Source organism: Vulpes lagopus, chromosome 1 (genome assembly GCF_018345385.1).
Source record: "Vulpes lagopus strain Blue_001 chromosome 1, ASM1834538v1, whole genome shotgun sequence".
NCBI classification, from domain to species: Eukaryota; Metazoa; Chordata; class Mammalia; order Carnivora; family Canidae; genus Vulpes; species Vulpes lagopus.
In genome coordinates, this window is record NC_054824.1 from 168108259 (window position 1) to 168130056 (window position 21798).

The 21798-nt window shown below is 43.3% G+C and overlaps 1 protein-coding gene across 3 annotated transcripts in view; it reads left to right on the forward strand.

The window, feature by feature from the left end:
* Positions 1-21798, forward strand: part of NIBAN1 (niban apoptosis regulator 1) — a 213424-nt gene that overhangs the window by 186243 nt on the left and 5383 nt on the right. For all 3 annotated transcript variants that reach the window (XM_041755283.1, XM_041755291.1, XM_041755279.1), the window contains exons 7-13: positions 2764-2868; positions 3304-3466; positions 9001-9188; positions 12929-13090; positions 14629-14739; positions 16543-16650; positions 20899-21010. In XM_041755283.1, coding sequence (XP_041611217.1) covers positions 2764-2868; positions 3304-3466; positions 9001-9188; positions 12929-13090; positions 14629-14739; positions 16543-16650; positions 20899-21010 — 949 coding nt within the window. The remainder of the gene's footprint in view (positions 1-2763; positions 2869-3303; positions 3467-9000; positions 9189-12928; positions 13091-14628; positions 14740-16542; positions 16651-20898; positions 21011-21798) is intronic.

Below are 21798 nucleotides of genomic sequence, written 5' to 3' on the forward strand. Positions count from 1 at the left end.
ATGTTTTTTTTCACCCATGGCCACTCAGTAACAGAGAGACCATAGGCCAGCCTCAGGAAGAAGGAAAGTCTCTCTGGATCTCACACCTTCCCCACAGCGTCAGCATCTGGAAGGTGACACATAGTGTGGCCTTCAAGGAGTGAGCCTGGATTTGTTGATTTTGACCAACCTAATGGCATGTTTGGTTTCTTATATATGTGATGGAATTGTAAAATCTACACATCCTAGCAGTTAAACACACACATGCTTACGCGTGCACACACACATGTGCATATGCCATTTTTAAAAAGAAAACGTGGTCGGGATCCCTGGGTGGCGCAGCGGTTTGGCGCCTGCCTTTGGCCCAGGGCGCGATCCTGGAGACCCGGGATCGAATCCCACGTCGGGCTCCCGGTGCATGGAGCCTGCTTCTCCCTCCGCCTGTGTCTCTGCCTCTCTCTCTCTCTCTGTGACTATCATAAATAAATAAAAAAAAAAAAAAAAAAAAAAAAAAAAAAAATTAAAAAAAAGAAAACGTGGTATTTTTAGGGCCCTTATGGTGAAACTCAGTAGATCTTGTTCTGAGGATAGAAGGTGGAGGAAACCCTTTATTACTATGGTTCATTTATTTGACTAGCTACTTTCCCTAGAATATTCCAGGCCTTTAGACCCTACTCTTAAGAAGCTGACCCTGATGGGAAATCTCAGAGCAGACCCTGGTGGGGAGAGGGGGAGCTGTGCAAAATGGGGGATGGGCTGAAGGTTGGAGGATGAGGATTACTTGGTGTTGGGCTGGACGCAGTTGGGCTTCAGTACATCAAAGCTCTCCCTGCCCTGTGGAGATGCCAAGCCTCACACCCTGGCAACCCACTCCTATTCCCCTCCCACCCCCCAACATTTCCTTTTCAATTCCCTAAATTATAAAATGGAACTCAATTTCTTGGAACATTCTATGGGAAAGACTAAAAGAAAACCATAAGCCTACCCAAATGGAATATTTTTTTTTCCTTTGCCTTTGTAACATTTTCATCTTTTCAAGTCCCTTTTACGCTTATGTTCAGACTCAAACTAATACTTGCAAAAGGATGAAACAGGCAATTATTATGACCCTGAATTTACCACTTTCAACTAAGAGAATATTTCCCATTGATTTTCAGTTCTGCCTCAGTCTCCTTTTTTTCCTAGCTCATTCTCCCCGTGCTATGCTTCCATCAGTCTCAGACAGGTATGTCTTGCTCAACTAAGGACTTCCTCCATTGAGCAGAATCAGAAGGAGCGTCCATGATTATAAAGTGTCCACCTGAATCTAATTGTTGGACCTGCTAATCTCCATGGAGGTTGCACATACCATGTTTTTTTTCTTAAGTTCCTCAAAGATTCTGGTTCACCTCTTGACTGCTCCCAGAGAATGGTTAAGAAAGAAAAACATCCCACCAGTGAATTACCAGGACTAGTGGAAATCCTATCCCCATTATGATCTTCATCATACCATGAAGTTCTACACTGCAGATGACAGGAGCCCCCCTCCCTGCCCTGGCCTGAGCAGCCTTCTCTCCCAGGAACCCACAGGCACAGGGGGCTGCATAGCTCATCCCACTCCCCCCTGGGAGCACTCCTGTACAGTTCAGCTAGTGTTCCACCCTGCTGTAACAGAACCCTTGGTGAAAGGCAAAATCTAGTGTGAGCTCATGAATATTTCCACTAGCATGAAGCTGACCGATGACCTCAGAAAAAAATCTTCCATAATTCCCAAAGCCTAATTTGAATTTTATGAGGAGGTCAATTATTTTGTGCAAATATTATTTTAAATTCCTGGAACGGATGTCAAATGATTCTCTACTTTTCTGCCTGCCTCCATTCCCAAAATTACTCTTTTTTTTTTTTTTTGTAAATCTTGTTTTGCAGCCTGATATTGAAAACTAAGCTGTGAGCGAGCCCCCAAAGATTCATAGTAAAACTGAGTCTTGAACGACAGGATCTGCTCCAATTTAGGGGGAGGTGGGTAGTTAAAGAAGAAGTTGGTGTTACATGGAACGTTGTAATACATTGGCATAGAGAACACTGCTCAGAGTAAACACACACACACACACACACACACACACACACACACACTCACTTTAATTGAGCCAAGCAAAATTTTAGGAGTGACTTGGGAGCAAATTTTTTTAGACATTCTGAAGACTCTGGATCTCCTCCCCCATGTTCTGCTTCTCCCACAAATATCCAGTTGTTCCAAGTATTAGTTACTACCTTATTTCTCTAAACTTTAAAGAGGATGGAGGTGGGATTCAGGGAGCAGTAGAGACAAAGAGTGTGAAGACATATAGATCCCAAGGGAGCTTGAAGAGTCACGATGGTCTCAGAGGACACAGACCAGGCCTCAAGCCACCAGAACCAAGCCTGACCCCCTTCACAATGTTGCCAAGGATGCCGTCATCCATAATTAAAATTTTGCCTTGTATCTTAAATGCATTAGATTCTTCTAGTTTGAATATGAGTAGTCTGAATTTGAGGAATTTGGCCTTTCCCATGGCAAACCGTCAGCAGACATTACTGTTCCTTGTAGATATTTAAGAATGTTTATCCTCCATGATTGTCTTAGTTGAGATTTCTGTAGCCTCAGAGCCAGAGTTCAGTTATCAGCCTAACAGATTTTATGGAGCCCAGGACAATCCTATGTTGGGGGTGGGGATGGGGACTGCCAGTCATGACAATTTCAGTTGGCCTGATGCTCAGATTCAGCAAGCACTGGCCAACTGACTGGACCCGTCTTCCTCTCCACAGATCCTGAGTAACCTGGTGATGGAGGAGCTCCTGCCAACCCTCCAGACGGACCTTCTGCCTAAAATGAAGGGGAAGAAAAATGACAGAAAGAGAGCCTGGTTCGGTGTAAGTGATGGTTTTGTTATACAACTATGGTACTCGAAATGAATATCCCTTTCTCTTCCTTTTTTAGGGCAGTTTTTTCTTTCTTTTCTTTTCTTTCTTTTCTTTTCTCTTCTTTTTTCTTTCTTTCTTTCTTTCTTTCTTTCTTTCTTTCTTCTTTCTTTCCTTCTTTCTTTCTTTCTCTTTCCTTTCTTCTTTCTTCTTTCTTTTCTTTCTTCCTTCCTTCCCTGGGTGGAGAACTGCCTACTTTGAGTCTGCTCAGTCTCACTTGCATGAGGACTAATCCAAACAGACTCTAACTTTGAAAGAAAAATGAGAGTGTGCCTGCAGTTGTGTTTATGTTCAGATAATCTGTGATTAACCCTCCCCACTCTGCTTGACTCCAGCAGGCGCTTGCACATGACAGAGCCCCTATTTATGTGCTGTTCTCTACTGCAGCTCCTGGAGGACGCCTACAACCTGGTTCAGCATCAAGTTTCAGAAGGATTAAGTGCCTTGAAGGAGGAATGCCGAACTCTGACGAAGGGCCTGGAGGGCACCATCCGTTCAGACATGGATCAGATTGTGAACTCAAAGAACTTTTTAATTGGAAAGATCAAAGGTCAGTGGAGATGATCCATGCTTGTAGAGCTAAATAAGCTGTGCATGTAGGGCTCCACCAGGTAGTCACAATTCACGGCTTCAGAGGAAAACTAAACTGAGGAATTGGCGAGAGGTGGTAACAGGTGTAACGGAAATATGCTAGAGACACTAGCAAGGTTCCCTGGACCTTCCCGAAGAAACTTCAGTGACCCAAGCAAGATCCAAGTTTACTTCTTGCCTGTGATGGTGGCCTGTGTATGCTGATACTACTTACATCTCCCCTATTGTAGCATTTCTTTTTTTTTTTCTTAGAGATTTTATTTATTTATTTGAAAGAGCAGGAGCATGAGAGAGAGAGAGATCATGAGCAGGGGGGAGGGGCAGAGGGAAAAGCAGGCTCCCCACTGAACAGGGACCCCGATGTGGGGCTCAATCCCAGGATCCCGGGATCATGACCTGAGCAGATGCTGAACCCACTGAGCTACCCAGGCACTCCTGTTTTGGCACTTTTCATTATAATGGCTTCTACGCCCACCCCTTCTCTATAGTAAGCTATCTAAGAACAGGACCGTGTGGCCCCTGTTTCACTCAGGCATACCCAGAGCCTAGTACCATGCCTGGTATATGCAGACTCTCAGCAAGTACTTGAATGGATGAATAAATGGATTTTCCTTTAACAAGAAGAAAAGTGGTCTAGAGTTGATAAATCTAGATTCTAGTCACAAGTGCAACATTGGCTGGTCATGTGTACTTGGGACGGTCACTTGACTACTACGTGCCTTAGCGTCCTCCTCTGTAATCAGAAGGGCCCATGAGAAGGAGGTCTGCAAACTGTGGCCCCTGACCCGAATCGAGCCCACCACTTATTTTTGTAAATAGCATTTCATTGGAGTACACCCCCGCGCATTCACTCATGTGTTGTCTGTGGCTGCTTTCATGCGACAAGGACAGAGTTGAGTAATTGGAACTGAGACTTCCTGGACAGAAAAGTCGCGAATGTTCACTATCTGGCCATTGACAGAAGAATGTTTACTGTGCCCTCACAAGAGGCCTGAGATAGGCTCTAAGGAATTCTACAGGATAAAATGTTAAATGGTAAAATGTCAATGTTAATTCCTGTGTCCCAACAAGCACAGCACACCGAATGTCATTTCAGAAAAGCATGCTGGCTCATTTGTGATTATTGATCAGCAATCTTCTTAGATAGTGAGTTTTCAGGTTATTCGCTCACTTACTCATTTGCTCTCTCATTCATTAAAAAAAATATGTACTAAGTGCTTTCTGAGCCGGGTGCTGGAGCTTTAGCAGTGAATGGGAGACCCAGCTCCCATACTCAAGAGGTTTAGCCCCTAACAAGGAGTGTCTGCTTGGTGGATTATTCTCTGCACTTCAGGTCCTGTTCACACTGCAGCCTAGCTCACCTCAGAGCACTTGCAACCAGTTGAGAGTAGACACCAGAGAGAGTAGAGAGAAGGCCTAACTATAGTAAAGGTGTGTGTGTCTGTCCATGCAATGCTTTCCAGGGCAGATATAAATTAACTTCAGCATTTTGTGTTTACTATCATCCATGTCTTTCATTCCTCCATTAGCACGACTGATCTAGAATTGACTATATTGAAGTACTGTATACAGCATAAAACTGCCAGCACCTAACTCTGGAGCCCACATTCCAGGGAGCTGGGCTGAGCTGGGCCTAACTGTGGCCATTCTCATGGCCCGAATTAAGCCAATTTCTCTCCCTCTCTCTCTCTCTCTCTCTCTCTCTCCTAGTCTCTGTGGCTCCAGTCTATCCCACAAAAGATGGAAAAACATTCTGCCCTAGACAAGTCTTTTTTTCCTAAAAGAAATTGTGAAAGGAAGTCACAATCAAGTCTTTTTGAAAGGGAATAGCAGAAACACATATTTACAGGGCCTCTGGTTCTCCACTTTTAAAACAAGAAAGTACAGTTAATGCAGCACCTGGGTGGCTCAGTGGATGAGCATCTGCCTTTGGCTCAGATCGTGATCCTGGGATTGAGTCCTGCATCAGGCTCCCTGCAGGGAGCCTGCTTCTCCCTCTGCCTATGTCTCTGCCTCTCTCATGAATAAATTAATAAAATCTTAAAAAAAAAAACAAAAAACAGAAAAAGAAAGCACAATTGAGCCTTGAACAACACAAGTTTGAGCTGAACAGGTTCACTTATAGGTGGGTTGTTTGTTTTTTTATAAATACAAAATAGTACTGTAAATATATTTTCTCTTCCTTATGATTTTCTTAGGACTTCTCTTCCTTACGATTATCCTTTTATTTTCCTTAGCTTATTTTATTGTAAGAATACAGTATATAATACATACAATATATAAAATCTGTGTTCATCTACTGTTTATGTTATGGGTAAGGCTTCTGGTCAATAGTAGGTTATTTATTAGGAGTTTAGTTTTGGGGAAGTCAAAAGTCATGCACAGATTTTCAATGACACGGGGGGTAGGGCAGTAAGCACCCCTAACCTCTACGTTGTTCAAGGGTCAACTGCATACTTCAGACTGCGTCAGTAAAGGGCTTTGGATTTTTAAAATCTCTTGGGAGTATTAAGCAGTGATCTTTCCATTTCCTCCCATATGACTCTTGAGAGTAAAGCAACCAATCTTTAGTTCTGCCCCACAATCATTTATTCATTCAATAAATATTTATTCTGTGCCTGCTGAATACAAGGGCTATAAGGATTCAAAGAAGATAACATGATTTTACAACATGGGGCATGTTACAGATTCTGAAACAGCAGGAAAAAATATGAAAGGTGCCCCAAGAGAAGCAGGAACCAAGGACACCATGGTTCCTAGCCAGGAAGTGTTTCAGCTTCAAAAAACCATGTGGGCCCCTTATAACAATAGTGCTGTCGTAATGTACGTTGGTGGGGAATAAAGGATGATGCCCACAGGTACGATGAGGGCTCCCAGCTAGTGAGTGCTTCCAGAGTGCCACCTACAGTTGCAAGCATTTGACTACCATAAGCCCACTTCATCTTGGCCACAACCACCAAAGTGATAACTCTCATGATCTCCACCTCACAGATCAGAACACCGAGGCAGAGCTTAAGTAACTTCGCCCCGATTCCAAAACTGAGACAGGCTCCAAGCCCCTCTAATTCCAATGCTTTCCTTCCTATTCCCTCTGCTTGGGTGGCTCCTCCACAGCTCCCCTAATTCCTGGATGGTTTATGAATCAGTGTGTTACCGAACAGTATTCATTACAATGGCATCTCTGCATCCCTGAAAGTCAGCAGAGCATATCCGTGTGGGGTGTAGAATGTATTCAATCCAGAAGGAAGCACAGCCAGGCAGACCGCAGTTCAGGGAGCTGTGTGGTGGTTCCAGGGCATTCAGCTGTCCAAGTGGGTGAAATCTATACTGGCTCTTGAAGAGGTGAGTGGGATGTTCACAAGCAGAGGGGGAGGGAGGAGGGAAGACCCAGGTGAAAGGAACACTGAACAAAGGTGCAGAGAAGAGGTTGGAGCCCACGGGCAGCACCCTGGAATTAGCGGGGAGAGAGTGGGGGGAGCAGTTCTCCACAGCCGGCCCCTGCCTATGCCCATTTCTTCCCCACTCAGTAGCTGAAACCTGCCAGCTGCCACTAAATCTTTACTGCAGATTACCTGTGTTCATGATTATTCTGAAATTTCAATTAGATGCTTTTCCTCTCTCCAAGTTAATTGATAAATAATTCATTTATTCTCCTGACACACAATTTTGCATTTTGGTATCAAGCAAGTCATTTTTAGAAGGCATAGATTGTTTCATATTTAAATCACACAATCAAAAGGCTTTTTTTTTATCCCTAGCAGTTCTATGACCTCTTTAATATTTTATATACCAAATATTTGTGAATTATTCATAGTATTAGTAGGTATCTCAGGTTCTCAGAGTAAGAGGCAGTCTGATTCTCCCTACCTGTGAAATATTTCTGCAAACTGAAATAGGAATGTGCCCATTCATCTTGTTGTAACCAAGTTATTTGTCAATAAAAGATAAAGAAATGTAGTGTAGCCCTAGATCTGGAAATTAGGGTTTGACCTTAGTCAAGCCGTCTGACATCTCCATGCCTCTGATTTTCCATGTACAAAATGGAAGGATTGGACACCCAGATGCTTGCACTTCCTTTCTCAGTTCTGTGATACCGAAACAAGGCCATCTGACTTACAAACACCACAAAGCTAACTTTCCAGTTTACGGGACAAGCTCAGGCCTTTTCCAGCTCAGGCTTCATTCACTAGATCACTGCTTTGAAACCTGGTTAATCATGAGAATTTGAACACTTAAAAAAAAAAAAAGCAGATTTCCATGTACTATCCAGACTTCCCTGGATGAACGCCTTTACTATGCTCTTCCTCTCTTATTTTATTATTTTTTAAAGATTTTATTTATTTATTCATGAAGCACAGAGAGAGGCAGAGACATAGGCAGAGGGAGAAGCAGGATCCTTGTGGGGAGCCCAATGCTGGACTTGATCCCAGGACCCCCAGGATCACGCCCTGAGCCAAAGGCATACACTTCCTTTTTTAAATTAAAGGACAGTATTTGCCTTTGGAAGTATGGTTACATTTTTTCACCCTTCTTTATGATTTTTTGTTCTCTCTCTCTCTCTCTCTCTCTATATATATATATATATATAGTCTTTAAAGTTTTACTTATCTATCTGAGAGAGACAGAACAAACTGGGGCAGGGTTGGGGGTGAGGGAGAGGGACAAGCAGACTCTATGTCAAGCATAGAGCCCAGTGCAGGCTTGATCCCAGGACCCTGGAATCATGACCTGAGCCTAAGGCAGATACTTAACTAACTGAGCCACCTAGGTGCCCATACTCTATATTTTTGTCACTGTGTATGTTTTCCTTGATTATCAGGGGGAAAAATGGCTTTTAAAAAAAAATTGGGGGTGAGAATGGTAGTTGGGATGGCATTTGTTTTGAATGGAATTTGTTTCTGTTTGCCCAAGAAAAGACTGTGTTTGAGTTTTTCACCGGTCTCTTAAGGAGGGGAGAGGGGAAATGAATTATATGAGCTGATTAACTCTTAGAGAACTTAATTAAAGCTTGATAAATTGTTATATACAAATAATGAATCATTCTCTTGTACAGCTGAAACTAATATGTCAGTTATACCTCAATTAAAAAACTTAGTAAATTGTGTTTTTTAGAAGATGAAGTATGCACATCTAACAATGATAATTGATAGTAAATAGGGGTGGATCACCAGCATTTTTCTTTTTTTCTATTAAGCATTGCATTCTATTCCGCATTCATAGGGACCATGCAGAAAAATGCATTTCATCCCAGGGCAGGGGAAAGCTTAGGAAGGGGAGGGATTGTTTGTTCCAATTCTGGAAACACCTAATGGTTTTCCATTCTGGTGAATGCTGACACAGGACTCGCTATGCTGGTCTGTCTTGCCTATTTGAGTTTGCCTGGACTGCCAGTTGGCTCTCTGGGGCACTGCCTACCCCTGGCCTGGCTCCAGGGATTTTAAACCCAATTTTGCCCATAATAAGTGATGGTTTTCTGCCTATTTCCTATCTCAGCCATGGTGGCCCAGCCCGCAGAGAGAAGCTGTGCAGAGAGTGTGCAACCATTCTTGGCATCCATTCTAGAGGAGCTCATGGGGCCAGTGAGCTCAGGATTCAGTGAAGTACGCTCACTCTTTGAAAAAGAAGTGGATGAACTTAGCCAGAAATTTCAGACCACCAAAGACAGCGCTCAGCTTAAGGAGGTAAGATACTGAGTCATCGAGTGTGAATGGTTTGTCTGGGGCTGCCTTCCCTTGGGCCTTTATCTGCACTCGTGCATTCTTTCCTTTCCTTTCTTCCTCCCTTCTCCCCCTTCCTTTTATCCAGTCATCTGTTTCTTCCATTCAGCCAGCCACCCCATTCATCTATCCATTCACCTGATTTCCTTTATTAATAGTTTTCAAGTTGCAAAATTAATAATATGCTTGTGCAAGTGAAACAATATATAGGGAGACAATATGGGCAAAATTGATCACCCATGATGTAGGAAAGACATCAGAGTTCAAAGCCAACAGGCAAGAAAGAATTCTTTTTTTTTTTTTTTTAAAGATTTTATTTATTCATGAAAGACACACAGAGAGAAGGAGAGACATAGAGGGAGAAGCAGGCTCCTAGCAGGGAGCCCAATGAGGGACTCGATCCGGGAACCCTGGTATCATGCCCTGAGCCAAAAGCAGATCTCAACCACTGAGCCACCCAGGCATCCCCTCAAAAAGAATTCTTGAGACGTCTTTGATGCAAAAATGTGGTTTTATTGAAGCACGGGGACAGGACCCGTGGGCAGAAAGAGCTGCACTGGTGTCATGAGGAGTGGGATTATAGACTTTCAAGTTGGGATGGGGGGTGTAAGTCCTTGAAGAATTTTGGAAGCAAGGTTTCCAGGACCTTGAGAGGACTAGTTATTGTTGGGAAAGGATCATTTATTACTGTCTAATAAAGCCTGAGTCATAAGATCCTTCAGATGTGTATTGGTGGGCCATATGCTTGGGGGATGATTGCTAACATGTATCTTGCGGGATAGAGATCAAGGAAGTTTCCAAAGGAATTTTTATATATTAAAGTAGACTTACAGGATCCTGGAGGGTCAGGCTAAGTTTGCCTTTTGCCCTTAGCAAAGTAGCAACATCAAGGCAATTGAGTCCCTAAAGGAATGTCACTCTGTTTCAAGGACTCATCAGTGGGCTGTAGGTAGGAAAGAAATTTAATAATTTTTCTGCTGCTTTTGTTTCCCACATCAACTTCTACCCACACCAACTCCTAGGCTACCTCCACTCCCAACTCCCTGAATTAAATAATATAAATAACTTAGAATGTGTTTTCACATACTTGTTTCTTGTTCATGCAAATATAGAAGCATGTATCCTCATTGATATAAATTGTGTTCATTGGTTTGTTTCCAAAAATAGAGACTCATGATAAAAGCACTGTTTCTCAAAGTGTGGTCTCTAGACCAGCATTGTCATCATCTGGCTGTTAAAAACCCAAATTCTCAGGCCCCCACCAACAGTCTACTGAATTGGAAACTCGGGGGGTAGAGTCCAGCATTCTGTTTCACAAGGCTTCCCATGGATGTGATGTACCCCAAAGTTCAGGAATCAGTCACGTAACATGGCAGCTTGGTTTTACATTTGACACATCACTACCAGTCAGTGGATAAAACCAGATACCTCTCTTTTTTTTTCCCCTTTCTTATTATTTTATGCATACATACACATGTAATTATACATAAACAAGGTAAATTTTATAAATATTTTAAAGTTTCTTTTTGAACCCTTTTTAAAAACTTGCCTTTACCCTCCCTCTTTCCCTTCCTCCAACACCCCCCCTTCAAGTAACTAGTGTTAACATCTTAGCATATGCCATTCTGTACTTATCCCTCACCCCACTTATGTAGTTATAAAACATACACATTTATGAGCTGTTTTTTCTGATTGTCTGCTCTTAAAAAAATAGAATTGTATTACAATCAGTGTTCTCATTCAAAAAATACTGTCTTCAAATTAGCTGCTCTAGCTTTAAATCATTCTTTGTAATGGCTACATAATATTTCATGTACAAATGCACCATGATTTATTCAACAATCCAAATGTTGCAGGCATCATGGACAAAGCTATGATAAATAATCTTGTTACATATATTGTACTCTGATGCTTTCATTCCTGTGGGATAAATTCCTAAGGCAGACTTGCCAGGATGAAAGGTGGGTTTATTTCTCCTGTTAACAGATGTTACCATTTGCATTTCACACAAAAAAGAGGGAATTTAAATTTTGTCTGTCAGTTGTATATGGCAGAGGACTTTCTTCCCCAGATGCCCATGAGCTATAGGCATTCCCACTTATTTAAACTTTGGCCACGCTGATAGGAGCAGAGCATTAACCTGGTTTTCTTCTCTTGTCTGCTTGTTATTTCTTCAAAACAGATAGGTTACGTATTGTGTGAGGAGGGACAAGGTTGACTGTGTGTATTTGACCATTAATCGTACTCCAGTGCAGCTCCCCACAACTCCCTTCTCAATGAGGTTGATGTTTTCTCTTTACAAACACAATGAGAGGGGGGCCTGGGTGGCTCAGTGGGTTAAGGGGCTTGAGTCTTGATCTGGGGCTGGGAGGGGCGGGTCCTGCAATCCAGCCCTGAGTGGGGCTTCTTGCTCAGCAGAGTGTCTGCTTCTCCCCCTCCCCACTGCTGCTCCAGCTCTATCTCTCTCTCAAATAAATAAATAAATAAACTCTTTAAATAAAACACACGCAATGGAAATGAGCCCTGTAAGAATTCCTATTTAGAGAAACCTAGAACTCTAGCTTTGTCTCTTTTCTGTGATTTGAAAATCAGACAGCACATCCTCTCATACTCACCCTGTGTTCCTCCCCAGTTCTCCCTGGGCATCCATTTACTGCACATTTCTATCCCCTCTCTCCCTCTGCCCACCCACCTGTTTATTCTAGGTATTCAGTACTCAATTTTATTTTATTTTATTTTATTTTATTTTATTTTATTTTATTCTATTTTTAAAAGTTTTTATTTATTTATTCATGAGAAACACAGAGAGAGAGGCAGGGACACAGGCAGAGGGAGAAGCAGGCTCCATGCCGGGAGCCCTATGTGGGACTCAATCCCGGGACTCCAGGATCACGCCCTGGGCTGAAGGCAGGTGCCAAACCACTGAGCTACCCCGGATCCCCTCAATTTTAAAAATTATTTGAAAATTTGCTTGGAAAATAGAATGCATTCAGTTGGCAACAACACTCATGGTATAAGAGTATGTTGGTAAAACCTGATGTCTTTAATGGAGGGGATCTGTTGCAGCCCTCTTGCCAGGAGCCCTGTGGTTTCATTCCTTGTGCAAAGCAGAGGAGGCAGGACCCCAGTTTTTAAACTGGATGCCTCTCCCAGGCCGGGCCTCCTCCTACTACCTATCTCCCCCACCCACTAGCACCATAGACAACCTACGGCAGAGGAAGCCCCGTGAGCCCTGGAGCCTCAGAGAATGGTGGAGATTCGGGCTCATTCCCAGAGTCCCGGGGTCCCGGACACCCTGACTTCCCAGAGGTTTTTTAAGTGAATGCCACTCATTAAAGAAGGCTTTGGAAGCCCCAGTGCCCAGCAACAATTCCTGGTGCCAAGAAGCCTGCCTACCTAGTTCTTGAGCTCTGAAAGTGGGAGCTCAGCATCCATCAAAAGCTAAGATTGGGGCCTCCCAGATGCTCTCCTTCCATCATCCAGTTGATTCTTCTACCAGTCTCTGCCCTAGCAATGGAGCTGCCCCAGGGACAGCCTGAAGGAGGAAAGTAAGACATTTGAAATTTCACAGATATAGTAATCTGAGAAGTGAATCACTCTAATAACATACATTTGATTATTTCGAATTTATGTAATATATAACATGCATGTAATATTGCTCCTGTGTCTGAAGGTATTTAATTTTTCCTTTCACCAAAATGCAGCATCTAGGCCAGCTCATGAATCTTCCCCTGGATTCCATGAAGATGGAACCGTGTTATAGTAAAGTCAACCTGCTTCAGGAGCGCTTGCAGGATCTCAAGAGCCGCTTCAGATTCCCCCACGTGGATCTGGTGGTCCAGAGGACACAGAACTACATGCAGGAGGTGGGAGCAGCAGGGGCTTCCATGGGTGGGGGTGAGGATGGAGACAGCAGAGAAACGGGCTGGCTAGTGAGACCGGTGTGCCTGTGCAGCCCTGGGCAAAGGGGCCTGTTTCTGTTGTCATCATGTTGAGTAAGGACATACTTGGTCCTTCCAACTGGCTTCATCTTTCTTCCATGTTGATAACATCAGAAAGAAAAAGAAAAAACATTTCAGGGAAATCAAGTAGCATTAATTGATAATTACTTGATTTGTCAAACCAGCACTTTTAACCTTGGCTACACAAGGTTTAGAATTGTCTGGGGGAGCTTTAGAGAAATCCTGATGTCTAGGCCCCACTCCCACTAATTTTCCCTCACTCCCATTCCCACTGCTTCTAATAGGTAGCCAGAATGGAGAACTAGTAGCTTACACTAATTCCCGAACCTGGTTAAGAGGAAATCAACCAATCCATCACGGCTTCATATTTGGATTTCTTGGGTCTACTTGATAGATTCCCCCCCGCCCCCACACAAGGAACTTTTTCTCTAGGAACAAGCATAAATTCTTTCCATAGTACGGTGCTTTCTAAATGAAGAAAGGTGTGATCGCTGGAGCCCTCAGAACACAATTCTATTTCAGGGGTGTTCTGGGGAAGCATACTAAAGGGCTGGGCACAGTGCCAGAACCCACTTCCAGGAGAGATGCTTAGATCAGGTTACTACAGTGTTGAGAGTGCCGTGACAAAGCTGTGTGTTCATGCTTTGGGATCACAGGCTTGGGGAAGAAAGGAACATTTGTTCCTTACAAGCTACAGGACGGATTAAGTGATACACCTTATTATCTAACCTTTGAATTGTGAAGGATTAAAGATGGACCGAGAACAAAATTGGGCAACAGTTTAACAGAAGTCCCTTTGGTAATACCGAACCTTGGTGAAACCGATACAGGTACAAGTGCAGAGAATAAGAAATCTGAATCATTTCCGTTTCCTACCCTTTGAGCGTATCAGCCCACCAACCCCTGACCCTGCCTCCCTTCCAGACTGGCAGAGAAAGGAAGAGAAGTGAGATGATGATAGGCTGGAAAGTGCAGAGACGTGTGCTGGAGTGCTTTGCAACCACAGAAAAGTGGAAGTACAGCATTAGAGCAGCAGAAAATAACTAGGGAAGCCTCCCACCTCAGTATGTCAAGCCCAGGCTGCAGGTACCGGAGACTGGAGGAAAGGGTTGGCCATGGGAGAGGATGGTATTCTCAATCCCATGGCTGCCATGGGCCTCCCAGCTCAGAGCATGAAGGCGAGAGGAGGAAGAAAATACATGTATGCACACTGACACACGTGTGTGAGCATGTGTTTTATTTCCCAGACTCTTACTGATCCCACTGTGGCCAAGTGCCTATCTATTTCCCAAGCCAGGTAGGGGGATGAAGATCTGTTGCCCTGAGTGGCCCCAGAGTAGTGCCTGAAGGGACCATGATGGTCATCCCCTCCCTGCTCCTGCTCTGGGGTAGAGACCCCGGCCTCTGACCTGGTGCCCTTCCGTGTTGTTTTTGGTTTCTAGCTAATGGAGAATGCAGTATTCACTTTCGAGCAGTTGCTTTCCCCACACCTCCAAGGAGAGACCTCTAAAACTGCAGTCGCCATTGAGAAGGTTAAGCTCCGAGTCTTAAAGGTAAAACCATCCTCTCATTTGTGGGAAGTGTAAAACAACAGTGTGACCCCCCCCACCCCTTGCTTCTTTTGTTAAGTGGAAAATACCAAGCTCTGTTTTTCACACCCCGTTTGTAATCCTGCCCTCCTTCCCTCCAGGACTTTCGTGCCTGTCCTGCCATCTAGTGGCAACTTTAGGGACCTCAGGTCCTCAGGATCCTGGTCCATCCGCGAGAAGTGCCCTGTCCTGGCTTATATTCAGAGCAACTGCACTTGATATTTATTGACTGTCCACTATAAGCAAAGCGCCGTGATAGATATTACACAAAAACGTAAAATCAGGCGCAGCATAGCTTCCTTCTTCAAAGAGTTTGCAATGTAGTAAAACCCATTTAAATTAGCCAACATTTTTTAGAAAAATCCAAATCTCCTGGCAAAGGAAATACTCCAAAAAACCAAAAAAGGCACCTGCCATATGAACGTGTTTTTAATGCGCTTACTGCTTAAGTATACAGCAAAATGGTTTTAATAATAGCAGCTTGCACATATATGGTCTATGTTTAAAGCTTTTTTGTTTGTAACCTATCCTGTTTCGTTTGATCCTCACAAGGACTTGCGAGACAATTAGACTGTGTCTCCGTTATAGAGATGAGGAAACTGACTCACTACGAGCTAACGTGACTTACTGAAGCTCAGCAGGCTCGTCAATGGTGAGCCTACAGCTGAAACAATTCTTAAACTTAGTCCACCAATTTCTTACCACCTATTCCCCTAAACAGTGCCTTGGAGCAGAAGATCAAAGTCCCACAGAGCCTAGGGGGCAGTCCCTGAATTTTAGACCCAGTCTTAATACCTCATAGGCAGTAGGAAACAATGGCAACCAAGTCACTGAGATTAAAAGCAATATTTATTATGGAACACAAGTAATAATGAACTTGCAGTTGGAAAGAAAAGAGTGTCAATGACAGTATCACCTCCAGTGTCAAGACGCTTTATACCCCCCTGGACAGTCTATTTCTTCTCTGGACACTTAACTGCAAAAAAGTTGTCATTGTTGGTAATTCTAGTTCTGTTCTCCCTGTTTATGTCCTTCTTCCACAGAGTGGCCTTTGGTTGTTTGAATGGAGCTATAATTTCGCCCATGGTTGTTATCTCCAGTATAAATGCCTTCGTGCCATTAACCATTCTTTATTTGGTCTGACCATTCCACTCACATACCCATGACTGTGTTCTAGTTTGTCTGTGATCTTCTTTTTTTTTTTTTTTTGTCTGTGATCTTCTTAACGTGTCATCTAAAACCAAACTCTGGCCTCTAGGTGTGAATATTCCATGCAGAACAGTGAATCATCATATTTCTTGGTCTGGATTCTAAACTTCCTTGGTTAGCATGCCATGGTGTTAAGGTAGCTATATGCCAGACGCTCTCTTCCTTTGTGGAAATCATTATAACCCACCGATCCTGCTTTTTTGGATGTAGAGTGAAAGGAGTAGATGATCTTGGTTCCTGTGGACCCACCCAGGATGGGGGTGATGACATACAAACTCACCCCCAACTTCTTTTTGATGCAAAATTTATTGTTTTGATCTTGCCTCAGTTTCTCTATCTGTAAGAGGGGAGAGTAAGATGGTTCATTCATAGTCATACCCTCCTCCCAAAGTATAAGAGAATTGCATAGTAAGATCTTTGAGACCTTGGAAACACCATAAGCGTCCTTAGAAATAGGGGGAAAAGGGAGACAAGTGAGTGACTGCATTTTTGTTTAAGCAAAAGATAACAGATTGTAATGTTGCTATTTAGCATATGTTTCTATCTCTGTATTGACAGCAATATGATTATGACAGCAGCACCATCCGGAAGAGGATATTTCAAGAGGCACTGGTTCAAATCACACTTCCCACCGTGCAGAAGGCACTGGCATCCACGTGCAAACCAGTAAGGGGCTTGGTTACTCCTGAGAGCCTGCTTTTATTGCTGTGAAGTTCAAGCAAATTCTTTGGCTATGATGTGCTTCCAAACAGCTGACTAGACCAGGGAGGGGTCAGCAAACTTTTTCTGCAAATGGTCAAAGAATAAATGTTTTGGGTCCTACTGTTTTTGTTCCAACTACTCTGCTAAGTGCAAGAGCAAACATAGGCAACATATAACAATGAGTGCTTCTGTGTTCCAATAAAACTTTATTTACAAAAGCAAGCAGCGGTCAGATTTACCGACCCCCAGACTAGACAAAATCTCAAAGGTAGAGATCTGACTTTGAGCCAAATGAAGGGTTGTCATAGAGCGCCCGAGGACACCAGGTGCTCCTCATCATAGTATGGCTCATGGGTACCACGTGTCCTCTGAAACTTGACCACTACATCCAGGAAAAGACCTTAAGTAACATGATTACAGAAGAATATTTTTTCTTTCAATGTTTATTTGGTGAAATCAATGAAACTGAAACCATTTAAAGCTGCTACCAGTGACAGCCATGTTTATGAAGGTGTGCATTGGACTGCAGAGCAGAGCCATGGGTGAGCCACCTCTGGAGGTTGGTTCAAGACCTGGGTTCAGTGCTCGCTTCAGCAGCACATATAATATACAAGACCTGAGTTCAAGTCCTAGTTCCTCTGTGTATTGGCTCTGGTGCCTTGAGCAGTCACTTTTCCTCTATCTTGGCCTAGATTCCATCTTCTGGGAAATGGAGACAATATATTTTGCAGCACCTTTCTTAAGATGATATTAGAATTATTATTTGACAAGTGCTTACCATGTGTTAGGCACTATGTTAAACACTTTGTATGGATTATCTCAATAATTCACAAGACAACTTTAGGAGGAAGTACTATTTATATTCTCATTGTAGGAATGAGAAAACCTGAAGATTGAGTCATAGGCCCAAAGTCACAGAGCTGGTGAAGACCAGAGTTTGAACTCAGCTCATAGTCATTGATAACATGGTGTGTATTCAGTGAGTGGTATATACCACTACTATTTCTACGTTTCAGAAATAATCTATGAGCCTGGACATTTTCAGTGCCTTCTCCCTCTTGGAGCAAATCATAAAGAGCTTTTGAGGATTGAAAAAGGGCTTTTGGGCAGCTGAGAGGGTCTCCAAGAATTAGAATGTTAAAATCCTTAGCATGAGTTATTTTACTGCAGAAATGTCTTTGGTTATTTTTATATTCTATAAATGCTTTTTTCTTTAGAGTCTTGGCATATTTAGTACTGGGCATTTACTTCTGGGAATTTAACCAAGCCACAGGAATGAAGAATCTGTCTATATGGATGTCCTTTGGCCACGTGTGGATGGAAATGTTTAGACACCTAAAGGGTGACTTAGTCCACCTCTGGATGTGTCTGCACACAGACATTCTACTTTAGACTGTTTTTCTTTTTCAATCCAAAAGGCAATCTGAGGGCACCAGAGCTACCTCCTCCCAGAAGAGAAGGACAAAGAAAGTCCCCCCTTTCTTTTCTGTTCCCTTTTTCCAAACATCAGCAGAGTTGTACCCAATCTATAAAATACTCTTGTGATTTTTAATCAATTGAGATTGGTTTCCAAAGAAACTGAGACCCCAAGCTTTTAGTAATGAAGGATATTATTTCAGTGCCAAGAGATTTCTTAAAATCTGGATTTACAGAATGGATAAATTGGCGGATTATCTGCTTCGCTGAAGGATTCTTTATTTGACTAAAGTATGTTTCCTTTGGTTCTTTAAATCATAGCTTCCTAGATCTGTGGTGCTCCATCCAAGCTGCACATTAAAATTCCCTGGGGAAGTATAAAAAAATTTCTGGTTCCCCCAAACCTACCCTTAGTGTGGTTCCAATTAAATTGCTCCAAGAATTAAACATATGTCACACACAGTTCAATCAGTTCAATATAGAAGACCTATGTTACCAAGCTGGACATATCACAATAATATAAACATCCATAGATACTGTTCCTTTCCACACACTTATTTTGGGAGAGAGAGAGTTGCAAGCAGGGAGGAGAGGCAGAAAGAGAGAGAGAGAGAGAATCTTTTTTTTTTTTTTTGAGAGAGAGAGAGAATCTTAAGCAGACTCCATGCTGAGTGCAGAGCCTGACATAGGTCTCAGTCTCACAACCCTGAGATCATGACCTGAGCTGAAACCAAGAGTCGGATGTTTAACCTACTATGCCACTCAGGCATCCCTAGCTGTTTGAAATTTTAAAGGTCTCCTGTTTATTCAGCAAACATGTATTGACTATATATCACATGTGACCCAGGCACTGTGCCAGGCCAACGTCCCTGCTGTGCCAGAGTTTATAGCCTAAAGGCAGGGGACAGGCAAGGACAGGCATATAGTGTGCCATGTGATGAACACAGCGGTAGCCTATGGGAAAGAGGGACGGCCAGAGTGCTGAGCCAGGTGCCCAGCTCTGCTTATGGGGTCAGGGAGGACTTCCCAGAGTCATGTTTTTGCCTAGTCCTGAAGCATGAATCAGGGGAATAGAGAGTGGGAGACCACCTAGGGAGATGAACGGGTGTTGCAGACATGAGTCTGTGCCCCTTGCTTTGCAGAGGAAGAGAGAGGCAGGGATCAGTGCCATGGCTTGCCTGGGTCCCACAGCAAATCCAGGGTAGTGTCCAGCCTCCTGGGCAGTGCTCTTTCCACACAGTTCTGTTTTGTGTGTCAGTCCTGCCTCACAGACGTTCTCAGGGTCATGGAAGCTCATGTCTTTTCAATCCTTTGACTTTGCTCTAGGGTGGATATAAAAGGACCCCATTATTGCCTGCTGTGATCTGGTCCAGGACTATAGACCCCCAACTTCTAACACTGAGTTGTCTGCATGTGGTGGTGGCTTCTGATCACATGCTGAAGATCCTGTCCCTTTAGGCAAAAGGCATCAAATCCCATTACTAAGGCCCTGGCTCTTGGGCCCTTTTGAATACCAATCACTGGCATGTGACTTGGTACATTTTGATCCCTACCCTGACCTCAAGCCATCTGGAAACTCTTGGAGAGCAGAAAGTTTTCAAAGATTTCACATCCTGCCTGGGTTGTCTTAGAGGGAATCAATGAGTGTCAGGGCCAGTTGGAGGGAAAGAGGAGAATGTTCCTGAAGAGTCCTTGACTAGAGATTCTCCGTATCTGTGAAAAGGGTCCCTCTAATAAAGTTAAACAAACATTTAGTCCAGGACCCAGCAATTTCACTTCTAGGCATATACTTAAGATAAAAAAAAAAATCATGCACAAGAATGTTTGTAGCAATTGTATTCATAACAGTTAAAAAATGAGAAAATCTAAAAAAAAAAAAAATTAAAAAAAAGAGAAAATCTCAACACCCTCAATAAGGAGGATAGCTAAAAAATTTTAGTTTATCCATATAATGAATGCCTTTTATCAACAAAAGGGAACAAGCTACTGATGATACATGTAGCAACACAGATGAATCTCAAAACCAAACACACAAGAATATATGATTTGATTTATGTAAAGTTGAAAAATCAGAAAAACTAGGGACACCTGGGTGGCTCAGTCTGTAAAGCATCCAACTCTTGATTTTGGCTCAGGTCATGACCTCAGAGTTGTTAGATTGAGCCCTGTGTCAGGCTCATTGCTGGGTGTGGAACCTGCTTAAGATTCTCTCCCTCTCCCTAACCCCCCTTATGTTCTCTCTCTGTCTCAAAAAAAAAAAAAATTAGAAAAACGAATCTGTTGTGACAGATATCAGAGTAGTGCTTACCTCTTGTTTGTGGGTGTAGTCAAGAAAAAGTCACAGGGTCCTGGAAATAGTCTCTATCTTGATCTGGGTTACAGTTAACATGGGTATAGTTATATATTTAAAACCACTGAGATATACTTGTAAAATGTGTATGTTTACCAAGGTAACTTATACTTTGGTAAAATACTATTAGAGTTTAAAAGAAAAAAAAAAAAGGAAGAAGGAAACATTTTGGTTGTGACAGAAAAAAAAGGAGGGCCTTGAGACCCACTGACCCACAGACAGGGCCTTGAGATGCTTAAAATCTGTGTTGTCTACACCCCTGAAGTACACAGAGCGTGTGCCGAGTACGGGAAACAGTGCCTCGTGCCTGGGGAAGGGAAGGGCATGACCAGTGGCTGAGTGCCCCACACTGCAAGGAGGGCATCATCAGTGGGAGGCTCCCTGTACCTCATCTGCAAACTGGCATCTCATGTCTTGTCCTCTGTCTTCCTCTCTCCTCGCTCTAGGAGCTCCAGAAATATGAACAGTTCATTTTTGCAGATCACACCAATATGATTCATGTTGAAAATGTCTATGAGGAGATTTTACATCAGAGCCTCCTTGATGAAACTCTGAAAGGTGAGGAAGATTTACTTGGGGCTGAGGGAATTTCAGGTACAGGGGACCCAGTGAGGCCAGCTAGGTTCCTCAATAGGATGGAAGGGGAAGAGGAAATGGCTACTGGTTTGTTGGGGAGACAGAGAAGAAAGGAGAGGGAAGAGAGAGGACTACCAGCTTTGATGGAGAGTCCTAATCTGGCACACACTGTGCCGGCCCAGTAGATACTCCTTCTTTGAATACCAATAAGAACTCTGCGAGAAAGAGATTTCAGGCTTCATTTTTCACAGAAAACTGAGGTTTAGGGAGATTAAGGCTAGACGGTCTCATGAACAGCTGTCTTTCTCCAGCTGCTCCAGACAGAACAAAGAACAGGTGCTTTTAGCTGCAGACTCACAGCCCCTCCCTGAGGCAGGAGGAGGCGATTCCGGGAGCAAGGGTTGTCAGCTGCTCCCTCAGCACATGCCTCACATCCTGTCGGCGGGGCAGAAGCAGACACAGGGCGCCCACGCAGTACCCCGTGAGTCTTGTTGGGACTCTAGCACCCCCTGTCCTGTGGAATCAGGCTTGTGATGAGACTGTGGACAGGACAACTCTGATAGAAATATGCTGGTTAGGGCCATTCCCTCAAACCGTAGGCCTGAACCGTAGCTGGTCTCCACGGGGAAGGTGTTAGTATCACAAAAAAAAAAAAAAAAAAAAAAAAACCCTCCACAAGGAAAACTGGCCAAACACAAGCCCCAGTACCTAATCCAAGGAGATAGGAAATGTAAAGATGTCAGCGCAGTGTCTCATGGGAAGGGCTCACT